Genomic DNA, 14,780 nt, shown 5'->3' with positions numbered 1-14,780 from the left:
CCCCAAAACTATATGTACTCCTCTAATCCTGGCCTCTTGCACATCCCCGATTTAATTGCTACACCATTACTTAGGTTCTAAGCTCTGAAATTCCCTCCCTGCAGTTCTCAGCATGTCTACCTCACTTTGCTCCTTTGAAACCTATGAAATGTAAAAGGAATGAAATGAAAATAGCTTATTGGAACAAGTAGGCTTCAAATGAAGTTATTGTCAAAAGCCCCTAGTCGCCACATTCCGGCGCCTGTTTGGGGAGGCTGGTACGGGAATTGAACCGCGCTGCTGGCCTGCCTCGGTCTGCTTTCAAAGCCAGCGATTTAGCCCTGTGCTAAACCAGCCGCTGCAGTCCATTTGGTCATCTGAACTAATGTTGAAGCTGCTGTACAGATTTAAGTTGTTTTCCTCATGTTAATTTCAGCTTTTTATCTCAACATTAAATCTGCAAGGATGAAACCAACTATTTAATGAACACCAGTAACCAAGAAAGCTAAATCAAATAAGCTCAAGGACAAATTAAAGGCACAGTCCCTTGAAAGGAAACTGCCTTGAACAAAAAGCGAATCACAAATTAAGCTGGTTGCAATTTAATTAACTAACCAATGAGGTAGGATGTCACAGCTGATTCATTATAGACATCTCAACAATGAAACACTTTGTTTTTGCAAGATATTGCAGCAGTAGGAAGATGAGTTGGTTGAAACAGCTGGGTATTGACAAAGATCCACATTTCATCAGGTTAATTGTGGATCACTAGGCGATCGACAGCTAAACAATGCAAACCCCTGATTTTAGTTATAAATTTTGTGCCACTAAGATTTGACCTGCGCTTGGGGAGTTCAGTAAGGTTGTGGATTTAATTGTATCCGAACCAATGGATTGTCTGATTGCAAATTAAAATCAGGTGGGGTATGAAAAGGAGGCCAATCTAATCCTGCCAGTTTTCATTCTGAGTGAGGGAATTAAAATTACTTCCTGTGCGCTTAATAATTTTCATAAATTAGCGAAACACTATAAAAGTTGTTTGCTGTTCATCATGTTTTTATAAACCAGTTTGTTAGTTTGAAGTCATGTCTCATCATCTCTTGTCATCTTGGGCACTATAACGCCTTATTCATCCTCTAAATTATAAGCTATACAAATGGTCCTTCAGACTGCACCATGAATAAGGAATTCCCTAACTCTGCCCTGACAAAATGTTTGACTGCCGCCTCGAACTTGGACATAGTCTAAATCCCTACTATAACATCAACAGAGTGATAGCAACACATGGTAGCACAGTAGTTAGCACTGTTACTTCACAGCGCCAGGGACACAGGTTCGATTTCCAGCTTGGGTCACTGTCTGTGCGGAGGCTGCACGTTCTCCCCATGTCTGCGTGTGTTTCCTTCGGGTGCTCGGTTTCCTCCCACAAGTCCCAAAAGATGTGCTTGTTAGGTGAATTGGACATTCTGAATTCTCTCTGTTTACCTGAAGAGGTGCTGGAATGTGGCAACTCGGGGATTTTCAAAGTAACTTCATTGCAGTGTTAATGTAAGCTTACTTGTGACACTAATAAAGATTATTATTATTAAATTCTATTCGCTCTATGATACCATCTGGGACAGACCGTTTAAATGTTAACCTTCACTTCATTCACTCAAATATTTTTACAGAAGAAACTTGGATGCAGTGTCCAAATAAGGACAGGTACTGGAGAAGGCTTCATAGTCCTTCTGTTCTCTTAAATCCTCGAGGCTCAGATATTCTTAGCTTTCGTCCATTTTTAACTGCAAGTCTTTGACAATAGTGGAGGCAGTATACGCGGAAGAGTGTACAAGTTTCTTTCTGGTTGTGAGGAGCAGATCATACCTTTGTTGTTGTTGCACTTACTCCTTACCATGGGAGAGGCCAAGGGTAATGGGACAGTGCAGGCACCAGTTTTAATGATTGTGTTTTTTGTTCTTCGAACGTGTGCAATTCTGCCAAGCCACGTTTATTGCTGGTGACTAGTTGTCCTGAGGAGGTGGCAGTTTTTGATTCTTTCAGGCCATTTTGCTATTTTGAACATCTTAAACAAATGCACTCCATGTATGAATTGTCCTGTGGCCGTGTGGTTTACAAGATGCTGAGGGAAAGACCACGGAGGAAACTCTGGATTAACATCCTTCCGCCATATTCTTCTGGTGCAACCTCTTCCACCACATTCTGTGTCGCTTGTGTTTTCAATCGCACACCGAGCTCAACTTGTCTCCCCGTGTTCGAATACATAATGTTGTTGGGGAGGTAGCTTTGGAGGGACAGAATGCACATGGGAGCTGGATGATTGTGTGTGGGTGGTGGGGGGGGGGGGGGGGGGGGGGGAGGAGAATGTGCCACCTTGCCATCGTTGGTTGGGGTGAAATCCAAGTCTGAGAGCCAATGGGATGTTGCTTAAAACCTAGTCCATTAAAGAGCGGATTCTGCGACCAATCATTCAAGCAATGGACAGCTGCTACTCTGGAATCTACAGAATGTATTTGAGGTAACGTAAGAGAAGTTTTTTAGGATCCTTAAGTTTGTATCATTGTCAACTCTGGTCAAGACTCATGCATTTCTATGGTGTTCCTTCATTACTGTTGTTGCAAATGTTAACGGAGTCCTTATCCACTAGAGCAAGCTTTATAACTTGTCACCCTTGAGGTGTTTGTTTACTTGGCTCTCTTTCCAGAAGAGTGCGGGAAAGGTTGGTGAATGACAGCAACATCCAGAATATTCAGCATTTTGTGAAGTCCTTTTGTATCTGATCAGAAACGTTCTGGCTATTCAGTAGTTTACTAGATAAATTCCACAAATTCTCCATAGTGATAACATACATGAACTGCACTTGAATGATTTGCCCACCTGAAATAAGTCTGCAACATCACAATCAGGGGTCCTTTCACTGGGATGAACAAAACTACTTAGGCAGCTGATCTTGGCTGGGGGGGGGGGGGGGGGGGGGGGGCGGCGGAGGTAAAACTGACCTTTGCTTGGATTGCAAAAAGGGCTTGTAGTGAATCTGCAGCCATTTATTTTATTTTGCCTGATCTTCTTTCCACTGAAGTTCACAGAATGGTAGTTGATTGTCTTTTCAGCGCTCATTTCCTAGTCTGTGCTTCTTTTACAATATTTGAAATTTAAAATTTTGGCAATATTTGTCAATGTAACTGCAGTGATGATTTGGTTGTTGATTCACCAAGTCTTTTTTGTTCTGTAGTATAAACTAGTCTAATTTCCCACCCTCCCCCGCCCCCAGGGTCTCATGTACGAGCTGTTGCACACCTTTCCACCTTTCTCATGTGGATCCCTTCACTAAGATTGGAAAAGGCCTGTGATGTGCAAAATTCTTTGGCTTGAATAATATCTCGGAGGGGTGCATATTTTTCAAATGTTGTCATCTTTCCCTTCAGTGAAATTACCAATAGTAAAATGTCCATTGGAAACCATGCCATCTATTCAGATTCTCTTATTGTGAAAATAATTTTTTTTTGACTCTTTCAGGCCATTTGCTATTTTGAAGCAAGTCCATCTTATAAAAGCTTTTGTTTATGTTGAAAGAAAATATCTTGGTCTTTTGTAGATTATAACAGATAACAAGTGCTATTCTGTGGTGCAATTGTGGGCTTGAGGTAGAATTCCCAAACCACAAATTGTCAGATTGTGGCATTATCTGATCCCCTTGATCATGCCACCGGGTTGCATTCCATTTCAACTTGTATGCTGTATTTAAACAGCTCATTAAGACTGCATTACATCAGCATTACCACACCCAAGTGCAACATGTTTGCCAGTCACTTTAATGCCATTTGCTGTTTGCATTGCATCTGTTCAATATGATTGATCTTTTCTTGACAGGTTGGGTGGAGTCATTGGAAGTTACCATGAGTAGCAGGAGTGTGCAGGTTGCCAGAGGTCAAACAGCTGAACTGCCATGCACCTTCACAACAAGTGCTGCTCTGAATCAACTGAATATCATTTGGACTGTGACACCTCTCTCCAATGCCAATCAGCCAGAACAGGTTGGTCATTAAGAAATGTTGTGTCTATAAATAGATGCCTTTACACCTGCCTGAGTGCTCTAGCCCTGGTGTTAATATCACTCATTTTAGCCTTCCCTGTGCAGAACTTGCTGACATAGGAACTTGCTCTTGGCATAGAAAGAAAATTCACAGCACTGCACTTGGGTGTCTTATCCAGGATCCAGCTGCCTGGTCTCATCTTCATTTTAATTAAGTTTACTTACTCCACTTTGTATCTCAATTCAGAGCAGCCCCTCGGATGAGTGTCCCGGAAATCAGAGCAACAATTCACACCAAGTTGTCTGGTAACGACGAGCTGATATACAAGGTCCAGCATTGCATATATGGCAGCAACACAAGCGGAAACGTAATGAGCTTCATTACGGCCAGCTTCCAGGAAGCATCTTATTTTTAAAAATTGGGATATTCAGAATCATTGTATTGGTTTCTACTGGCAGTTCTCCTGAATAAACCTCATTGGCTTACTCTGGGGTTGCTTCCATCTTTAGAAGGCTGTGTGCAAGGAGCAGAAAGCTATAACTTTCACTTAGAACAGATTTTACAACAGGAATTTACTTCCTGCCTCAATCGCTCAACGTGGATGGGTGAGAAATGAGATCTGTCCCCTGGGCAAATTGCTTCTGGGAAGAGCCTGTCAGAGATGGTCCAGATGGGAACTCAGTGGAAATTCATGCAGGATCAATGTGGAAATGTTAGACCTCATTGTTGATATTGTGCTCCATTTCAGGCAATATATCAAAGCAGAATACCGCCCATGCGATATCAGAACACAAGGCACATCTGTCCTGCAAAAGCAATGCAATCTGCTGAACTGAGACAGGCTGTAAAATAAAAAAAGGCAATGTTGGAAAAGCTGCATCATCTATGAAGAGAGAAACAGAGCTAAAATTTCAAGTTGATGGCCTCTCATGGGAACTGGAGAAGTTTGAGGTGCAGCAGGTTTTAAATAAGAGGCAGGAGGGGAGATGGGGGAATAGCAAAAGGGCAGGCTGGTGATGGCATAGGATGCAGGAAAGATTACGTGACGTAATGCTGATGGAGGGCAAAAGGAGCTGGCACTGGCTCAAGAAGATAAACAAATAAAAGTCTAGAACGGTTGTTGATGACAACAGCAGCTTCATACCAGCAACACCAGTCCTTTGAAATTAGGAGCAGGTTAATTGTTGAACTCAAATGTTCAGTCCAGAAGGTTATAAAGTGCTTCGTCAAGCTTCCATTGAGATTCGCTGGAGCAGTGAAGTGAGAAGCGGGTAACAGGCAATTGGAAACTTAGGATGACACTTCTGGACTGAATGGAGATGTTCTGCAAAATGGTCAGCCAGCCTGTTTTTGGTCTCCCCAGCGTAGAGAAGAACAAATTGTGAGCAGCAGATTATAGTGAATAACTTGCTGTACGAAGACAATGGCCTATCCAAGTGTAAATCTTACCATATGCTTGACCATGGCTTCCATTGACCTTGTGTGGCAGTCACCACTGTTTGTATATATCACATATATCACCACCGGAAGCGCTGCCAGGCACGGAGCGCAATCTGCAAGGCCTGTAGGAAGAAAGGACATTTCGCTGCGGTGTGCCAGGCCCTGTTGATCGCCGCTGTAACCAGGCCCATTGTTTCTGCGCTCCCACGTGCGGCCCATGGGCGCCGCCATCTTTCTTGTATCAGAACACGTGCGGCCCTTGGGTGCCACCATCTTTCTCCCCCCCCATCAAACCTCGTGCGGCCTGTGGACGCCGCCATCTTTAACGCCGCCCGCCACGTGTGCCCCATGGGCGCCACCATCTTCGGCGCCTCAGGACCCCTGTTCGTCCGGCACCTCATCCCCCGCAATCACCGCCGCCCAGCCCGGGGCCTACCAACACCAGCCGCAGCTCACCTCTATCACGCTCGACCAGTCCTGGCCGCACAACCTCGCAACCGCGTCGACGACGGTAAAGGTAGATGGGCACAAGACATCCTGCCTTCTTGACTCCGGGAGCACGGAGAGCTTCATCCACCCTGATGCAGTAAGGCGCTGCTCCCTCGCGGTACACCCCATTACCCAACGAATCTCCCTGGCCTCCGGATCCCACTCCGTGGAGATCCAGGGGTACTGCACCGCCACCCTCACCATCCAGGTTGTAGAGTTCAGCAACTTCCGGCTCTACGTCCTCCCCAACCTCTGCGCTGCCTTGCTACTCGGCCTGGACTTCCAGTGCAACCTCCAAAGTCTAACTCTGAAATTCGGCGGGCCCCTACCACGCCTTACTGTGCGCGGCCTCGCGACCCTTAAGGTCGACCCACCTTCCCCGTTTGCAAAACTCACCCCGGATTGCAAACCCGTCGCCACCAGGAGCAGACGGTACAGTGCCCAGGACAGGACCTTCATCAAGTCGGAGCTCCAGCGGGAAGGCATCACGAGGCCAGCAACAGCCCCTGGAGAGCCCAAGTGGTAGTTGTAAAGACTGGGGAGAAACACAGGATGGTCGTTGACTACAGTCAAACCATCAATCGGTACACGGAGCTCGATGCGTACCCCCTCCCACGCATATCTGATATGGTCAATCAGATTGCACAGTACCGGGTCTTCTCAATAGTGGACCTGAAATCTGCCTACCATCAGCTCCCCATCTGCAAGACGGACCGCCCATACACTGCGTTCAAAGCACTTTACCACTTCCTTCGAATTCCCTTCGGCGTCACTAATGGGGTCTTGGTCTTCCAACGGGAGATGGACCGAATGGTTGACCGGTACGGACTGCGGGCCACCTTCCCGTACCTGGATAACGTCACCATCTGCGGCCACGACCAGCAGGACCACGACGCTAACCTTTCCAAATTTCGCCACACAGCCAAACTCCTGAACCTTACGTATAACAAGAAGTGCGTGTTCAGCACCAACCGCTTAACCATCCTTGGCTATGTGGTGCAAAATGGAGTTCTAGGGCCTGACCCCGACCGCATACACCCCCTCATGGAACCCCACTGCCACAAGGCCCTCAAACGATGCCTGGGGTTCTTTTCATACTATGCCCAGTGGGTCCCCAACTATGCGGACAAGGCCCGGCCACTCATTCACTCCACCGTTTTCCCCCTGAAGGCCGAGGCTCACCAGGCATTCAACCGTATCAAGGCCGACATCGCCGAGGCCGCGATGCATGTGGTCGACGAGACCCTCCCCTTTCAAGTCGAGAGCGATGCGTCAGATGTCGCTCTGGCCGCCACCCTCAACTAGGGCGGCAGACCTGTTGCATTCTTTTCCCGCACCCTCCATCCCTCCGAAATTCGGCACTCCGTTGAAAACGTGGCCCAAGCCATCGTAGAAGCTATGCGACATTGGAGGCATTACCTGGCCGGCAGGAGATTCACTCTCCTCACTGACCAACGGTCGGTTGCCTTCATGTTCAATACCACACAGCGGGGCAAGATCAAAAATGATAAAATCTTGAGGTGGAGGATCGAGCTCTCCACCTACAATTCCGAGATTTTGTTTTGCCCCGGTAAGCTCAACGAGCCCCCTGATGCCCTATCCCGAGGTACATGTGCCAGCGCACAAGTGGACCGACACCGGGCCCCACACGATGGTCTCTGCCACCCAGGGGTCACCCAGTTCTTCCACTTCATAAAGGCCCCAACCTACCCTACTCCATTGCGGAAGTCAGGACGGTCACCAGAAACTGCCAGGTTTGCGCGAAGTGGCCAGACCGAGCGCACCAGGTGAAGGCCTCCCGTCGCTTTGAACGCCTCAGCGTGGATTTCAAAGGGCCCCTCCCCTCCACCGACCGAAACACGTCCTTCCTTAATGTGGTCGATGAATACTCCAGATTCCCCTTTGTCATCCCATGCCCTGATATGACGTCTGCCGCAGTCATCAAAGCCCTCAATACCATCTTCACTCTGTTCGGTTTCCCCGCCTACATCCACAGCGACCGGGCATTCTCCTTTATGAGTGAGGAGCTGCGTCAATTCCTGCTTAGCAAGGGCATTGCCTCGAGCAGGATGACCAGCTACAACCCCCGGGGAAACGGGCAGGTGGAGAGGGAGAACGGGACAGTCTGGAAGGCCATCCTGCTGGCCCAACGGTCTAAAACTCTCCCAGTCTCCCGCTGGCAGGAGGTCCTCCCTGACTCCCTCCACTTCATCCGATCGCTGCTTTGCACTGCGACTAACGAAACCCTCCATGAACATCTCCAAGCTTTCCCCAGGAAGTCCACCTCCGAGTCTCGCTCCCAACATGGCTGGCAGCTCCAGGACCCATTCTCCTCCGCAAGCACGTGCGGCTCCACAAGGCGGACCCGTTGGGCGAGAGGGCACAGCTACTCCATGCAAACCCGCAGAACGCCTACGTGGCGTACCCCGACTACCGCCAAGACACGGTCTCCCTCAGGGACCTGGCACCAGCTGGTTACCCAACCCCTCCACCCCCCCAAACTGCCCCGGCGCCACTCATCCTCCCCCCTCACCACAGCCCCTGCTCCAGGATGATCCGTCCTCCCCTTGGTCCCACCCAGGGATGAAAATGACGACTACACGCTCCCGGAGTCACCGGTGATCGAGCCGGCGCCTGCATCGCCACTGGGACTGCGGCGCTCACAACGGAGCATCAAGGCACCCGACCGTCTAAATTTGTGAACTTTCCCCAAAATGTATATTTTAAAAATACTCACATACATGTAAAGTTTTTCCACCCCCGCTGGACTCCTTTTTAACAGGGGGTGAATGTGGTAGTCACCACTGTTTGTATATATCACATATATAAAACGTAATACGGTAAGGCTCCTGTACTACAGGTACGGGGGTAGATCCCTGCCTTCTGGCTCCGCCCAGTAGGCGGAGTATAAATGTGTGTGCTCACCGAGCTGCAGCCTTTTCGGCAGCAGCTGCAGGAGGCAACACATCTCTGCTTAATAAAGCCTAGATTCCACTCTACTCTCGTCTTGTCGTAATTGATAGTGCATCACCTTGTTCGAGTTTACAGGGTGTATAAGAAACACAGATGTGGCTTTTTGGCAGATTGAGTGTGCATCTGGGAAGTTGATGACAGCATTGGAAATAGGAAGAGTTCTTATGATGGTTAGAAAATTGTTTTCTCTTTCCAGTTCTGGTGAGTATCCCATACAGCTGGTAACAGGGTCAGTAATGGTACTGTTCTGGCCACTTCGGGATGTGCTACAACATCTCGTCTGAGCGCTCTTGCTCCGGTTAGGGTTGTTAAGATTGAGTGGGAAGATGAGGGGTAGCCAGTGCTGCCTAATTTTGCCCCATTTCCTGCCTCACTGCTGCCTAGTTTCAGATGGAGTCACAGAGCTTCAATTGCATACGAGCAGAGGGAGGAGAAAAATCAATCACTAGGTTTTGTTGTTTTCATGTGTACTAGAAGGAGTGAATTTTCACCTGACCCCTCATCAGTAGGTGCAATTCGCTAACCATCCTGAATGCTGCAGTCACTTTCATGGCTGGGCCCTGTTAACTTGACATCTTTCGGCGGTAATCAAGTACTGAATAACGTTCGGGACGTAGCAAGGAGTGGGTCCCAAGATGTCACGGTGGCTGCCTGAGCCGCCCTGCCTGCAATTTAATTTTTCGAGGATTGGAATGTAATTATTAAAGCCACCCCAGTGTGCAATATATTCATCAGGAATCCCTGGCCATGTAATCCCTGTCCCTGCACTTCTGCCTGGCACAACTGTGCTTGGGGCAGTGTCCAGGCATGACCCTCTTTCTCGGAATCTCCCATCAACAGAGTAGCAGCAGAAGCCAAACCCTGTCCATGTTTAAATTTATGGGGCCTAATCTGCACAGTTTTCCACTGGAATTTCTGAACTAGTGCCGGCTGCAACGCCGATTCATCAGCACCTGCTTCACTCATTGTGGAAGTCAGCACTACTGCAAAAGTGGATCACAACGCTTCAGCTTGTTGACCTCTCTGGAGGAATAAGCCATTGGAGTTTCAATTCTGGACTCTGGACTCCTGTGAACACCAATTGTTACTTTGCCTATGGTCTTTGCTCTGTACCTCTTTCTTTCCATTATCCCTCTTGAATGTGCCGGGGTCTACGTTGTGAAACCACTTCTTGCATTTTGAATGTGTAAAATAAACTAACCCTCTAATTATCTTGAGTATGCTCTGGGGTTATTTAAAGAGGATTGGATCGCTCCAAAATGGAAACATAAAGTTAAAAAGGGGGAAATCAAAAATCAAAATCCACCTTGCTGTTTATGGGTGGGTAATGTGAGAGTAAATAGGGGCTGCTTTAAATTAAATTGCCTTTTGTCCGCAGTACGCTGAATTTCTGTTGCACCCTTTCTGTGCCAGCAATATGTTAAACTGTGTTTTTAAAAAATGCATACATAGAACATAGGACGATACAGCGCAGTACAGGCCCTTCGGCCCACGATGTTGCACCGACATGGGAAGTCAAAAACTAAAGGCCATCTAACCTACACTATGCCATTATCATCCATATGCTTATCCAATAAACTTTTAAATGCCCTCAATGTTGGCGAGTTCACTCCTGTTGCAGGTAGGGCATTCCACGGCCTCACCACTCTTTGCGTAAAAAACCTACCTCTGACGTCTGTCCTATATCTATTACCCCTCAATTTAAGGCTATGTCCCCTCGTGCTAGCCACCTCCATCCGCGGGAGAAGGCTCTCACTGTCCACCCTATCTAACCCTCTGATCATTTTGTATGCCTCTATTAAGTCACCTCTTAACCTTCTTCTCTCTAACGAAAACAACCTCAAGTCCATCAGCCTTTCCTCATAAGATTTTCCCTCCATACCAGGCAACATCCTGGTAAATCTCCTCTGCACCCGTTCCAAAGCTTCCACGTCCTTCCTATAATGAGGCGACCAGAACTGTACGCAATACTCCAAATGCGGCCGTACCAGAGTTTTGTACAGCTGCAACATGACCTCATGGCTCCGGAACTCAATCCCTCTACCAATAAAGGCCAACACACCATAGGCCTTCTTCACAACCCTATCAACCTGGGTGGCAACTTTCAGGGATCTATGTACATGGACACCGAGATCCCTCTGCTCATCCACACTGCTAAGAATTTTACCATTAGCCAAATATTCCGCATTCCTGTTATTCTTTCCAAAGTGAATCACCTCACACTTCTCTACATTAAACTCCATTTGCCACCTCTCAGCCCAGCTCTGCAGCTTATCTATGTCCCTCTGTAACCTGCAACATCCTTCCACACTGTCTACAACTCCACCGACTTTAGTGTCGTCTGCAAATTTACTCACCCAACCTTCTGCACCCTCCTCTAGGTCATTTATAAAAATGACAAACAGCAACGGCCCCAGAACAGATCCCTGTGGTACGCCACTCTTAACTGAACTCCATTCTGAACATTTGCCATCAACCACCACCCTCTGCCTTCTTTCAACTAGCCAATTTCTGATCCACATCTCTAAATCACCCTCAATCCCCAGCCTCCGTATTTTCTGCAATAGACGACCGTGGGGAACCTTATCAAACGCTTTACTGAAATCCATACATTCTGTTTTTAATACCTAAATATTTTCTGGAGTGTTTGGTAACTGGGATCACCGATGTGCTTTGAGTTATTAGAGCTTGGAGTCTGAGACCATGATGATTTTGAAACTATCGCGTGCAGCCAGCCATGAGCCATGACCACCTTCCATTAAAACCGAGAGTCTGTGCTGTACATGATACACAATTCAGTTATGGCACCAGCAACAAGGGAAAAAAGGCATCATGATCACAGAATTTCAATAGAAATGGTTAAGCTGCCAACAAGGGATTTTCACATAGACAGAAAATATACGTTCTCTGACAATTAACAGAACTGGTGAAATTTTGAAATTCTCATTGTTATAATTATTTTAAACAAACTGGACACCTTCGGGGATCAAGCTGCAATCTATTTAGGAGTTCTGCCCCATCGGACCCCTTGTGTTGCTGAACTCCATACAACGATATCAGTACATAGCTGTATTGATGATGTGCTCAATAATGTTTAAACTAAAATTATGTCATAAAATGAAATATTACTGAATTTATGTGATGTGTTACATTTTAGAATCGATCCATGAATAAAATCAGCTAAATGCATTTATCTTTCCTTTTTGTTTTCTTTTGTCACAGGTGATTTTGTACCAGGGAGGGCAAGTAATTAGTGGGGCCACCCAGTTTAATTCCCGTGTTGGCTTTGTCGTCACCATGCCCAGTACAAGTGCCTCCATCTTCATTAATAACACACAAATGTCAGACACAGGGACGTATCAGTGTTTGGTGAACAACCTGCCTGACAGAGGAGAGAGGAACATAGGAATCCTTGGATTGTCTGTACTAGGTATAATTATTCATTCTTTTGCCATCTTTTCAAGTGATTATGATATTGCATGCCATGCATTAGATAGAATTTTGCCATCCTGTTTTTGAGTGTTATTGTCTTGCAGTTACTTTGAAGCTGTTCGCACTAGTATGACTTGCCCTGATATCAATTGATCCACCCTATTACATAGTTGCTCAATATTCCAAAGAGATGAAAAGCTACAGATTACCTGATCCTTAAGCGGCAGAATCAATGGTCAAATTGAAGCTATATGGATAACTTGAAAGCTTATTGTTTAGATTGGCTTTTAAGGGTTATAGGTCAAATTAAGATTGCCATTTTCAATCCTGCTTTCACTCTAAATCAATCCACAATACAAAATTGTGTTCAAACTCAGCTGTGTAATATTGGTTTATCAATTTCACTCAACATTGCATTTATAATGTATTGTTTATCAAGATGTTGTTGAATTCCCACTTTATATTTTGTAATCTAAACGCTGTCATATTTCAAATAATGAAACCAAAGCTGTACTTTGTGAAACATGATGACTCCCATGTCTATGAAATGTAAAAGATGACAAGCAAAAGTGAAAAATGCGACAATCGAGATTAGTTTGGACATGCTTTCCATTCATTATTTTGCCCCAAACTGGATGGGATAGTGGCAGAAAGGGAGCAAGCTTGGGCAAGAAAGCCTATGCTGCATTTGTGCCTCCAGCTGTACTTCCCATCACCTGTCCTCGGGTATAACTGCTGGCCACATCTCCCATCTGCTGTTGTGTTTAAATACTGATGGGTCCAAAGAGCTCACATTCCTGCTAGATTTTCTTGTTGACAGTCTTTTATCGTCGTCACATGGGACTTGGTAAAACGGGGCAGTGGAACTGTAGGTGATAGTAATGGCACTGATTTCTTTAACCAGAGGGTCAGAGCCAAGGAAAGGCCCCCTCTTTCTCACATGTTGCCCTGTGTCCTTCTCATGCTTGATCTCGCACCACCAGTTCTGGTGCAGTAGTGTCTCATTTCCAGCTCCGACACGAGCAGGCTCCATCTTGTCCCCACACGCCAATTGACCCCTGACCCAGAAAAAATAAAACACAACAAATGAGGACTCTGTTGCCTGGCTCCAGGGATTCTCATTTGCTAAATAAATGAGCAGAAATCTTGCTCTACCATGACATCTCCACTAAGAGGGGAATTCAGCAGCTTGGGGTTGGGGGTGGGGGGGATTATGTGCTGTTTAAGGTAGCTGTGGTTAAAATGACAGCTGCTGTCTCTTACTAATTTTTTAAGTGGAAGGTAGTCATGGCCAATTGTCTCTTAGTCAGATATCAAATATAGGGAAAATATACTGATAATTGGCACAACTGTTTTAAAAACTGTGAATATATACGGCTTCAAAGACTCAGTTATAGCTTCTGATGCTTCAGCAGTTTTGACGGAAGCATAATTGCTTGTGTGTTTTCCTTGTGAAGTAATTGCAGATCCATTTTAATGTGTAATTTACCTTTGGAGTTAGAAGATAAGAGACCATTTTTGCTTTGAACCTATCTTTGCAATCACAACTGATGGGCAATGTGTCTGAAAGAAGACATACTTATAATTCGCGAAAATTCTTCATGGTCGTAAGTTGTGATTCACATGAAGGGACTGATTAGAGTTCCCTGGGAAATAATCTTACATATTTACCATCTGGGACCTGAACATCAATTCAGCAATCCCATTTTCTCAACCAGCACCTCTTTAGCTGTTGTTAGTGGTAGATGCTGAATCTAAATTGGTTGCCAAGCATTCTTAATAAACAACAGCGGCTTTACCTCAGATGTATTAAATTGGACATCTGAGGTCATAGAAGATGCTTATTTTAGATACACGGTCTTGTTCCACCTTTCCCACTTTCTTTTTGATTTTCCTTTCTCCTTTACTTTCTTTCTTGAATCAGCAGGTAGTAGACATTAAATTACAAATATTTCTCATGCTTACGTTTTTGTTCCAGTGCTCTTAGTTGCAGTAGTTTGTGATATTATCGATCAACCATTCAAACATTCTCTAACAGTGAAAGAATTGTACATGCAAAAGGATTTTGCATGCAGAAATATTCTGTTGGTGTGTGTGTATATATATATATATAATATATATGTGTGAGAGTGTAATACCATTTTATTAAGATTTAACTTTTAAAATATTGCAATGTTGAACAAAATGTATGTACTTGTGAATAATTCAGAAACTGCCAGTTCATGTTCACTTTCAAACCCCTCGGCTCAGTTTTTCTTTTACTTCTCCCTAGTTGTGTGGGCCTCCGTGTTAGAGATGGCCGGATAAAGGAATTTTGGGCAGTCTCTACATTGGCCATGTTTCTGCCCCTAATCTGCTACGTCAGAAATTCCCACAAGTCTCTGCCAATCAGTGGCAGAAATATGTAAATTCTATATCTAAGGAACCAGGATG

At 45.7% G+C, this 14,780-nt stretch overlaps 1 protein-coding gene across 2 annotated transcripts in view; it reads left to right on the top strand.

Moving 5' to 3' along the window:
* The window catches only part of igsf11 (immunoglobulin superfamily member 11), a 261,451-nt gene that overhangs the window by 194,719 nt on the left and 51,952 nt on the right, over positions 1–14,780 (top strand). For both annotated transcript variants that reach the window (XM_038802223.1, XM_038802224.1), the window contains exons 2-3: positions 3,850–4,013; positions 12,138–12,345. In XM_038802223.1, the coding sequence (XP_038658151.1) occupies positions 3,850–4,013; positions 12,138–12,345 (372 nt within the window). The remainder of the gene's footprint in view (positions 1–3,849; positions 4,014–12,137; positions 12,346–14,780) is intronic.

This window comes from Scyliorhinus canicula, chromosome 7 (assembly GCF_902713615.1).
Source record: "Scyliorhinus canicula chromosome 7, sScyCan1.1, whole genome shotgun sequence".
In the NCBI taxonomy this organism is placed as follows: domain Eukaryota; kingdom Metazoa; phylum Chordata; class Chondrichthyes; order Carcharhiniformes; family Scyliorhinidae; genus Scyliorhinus; species Scyliorhinus canicula.
This window is presented reverse-complemented; position numbering and strand designations above follow the sequence as displayed.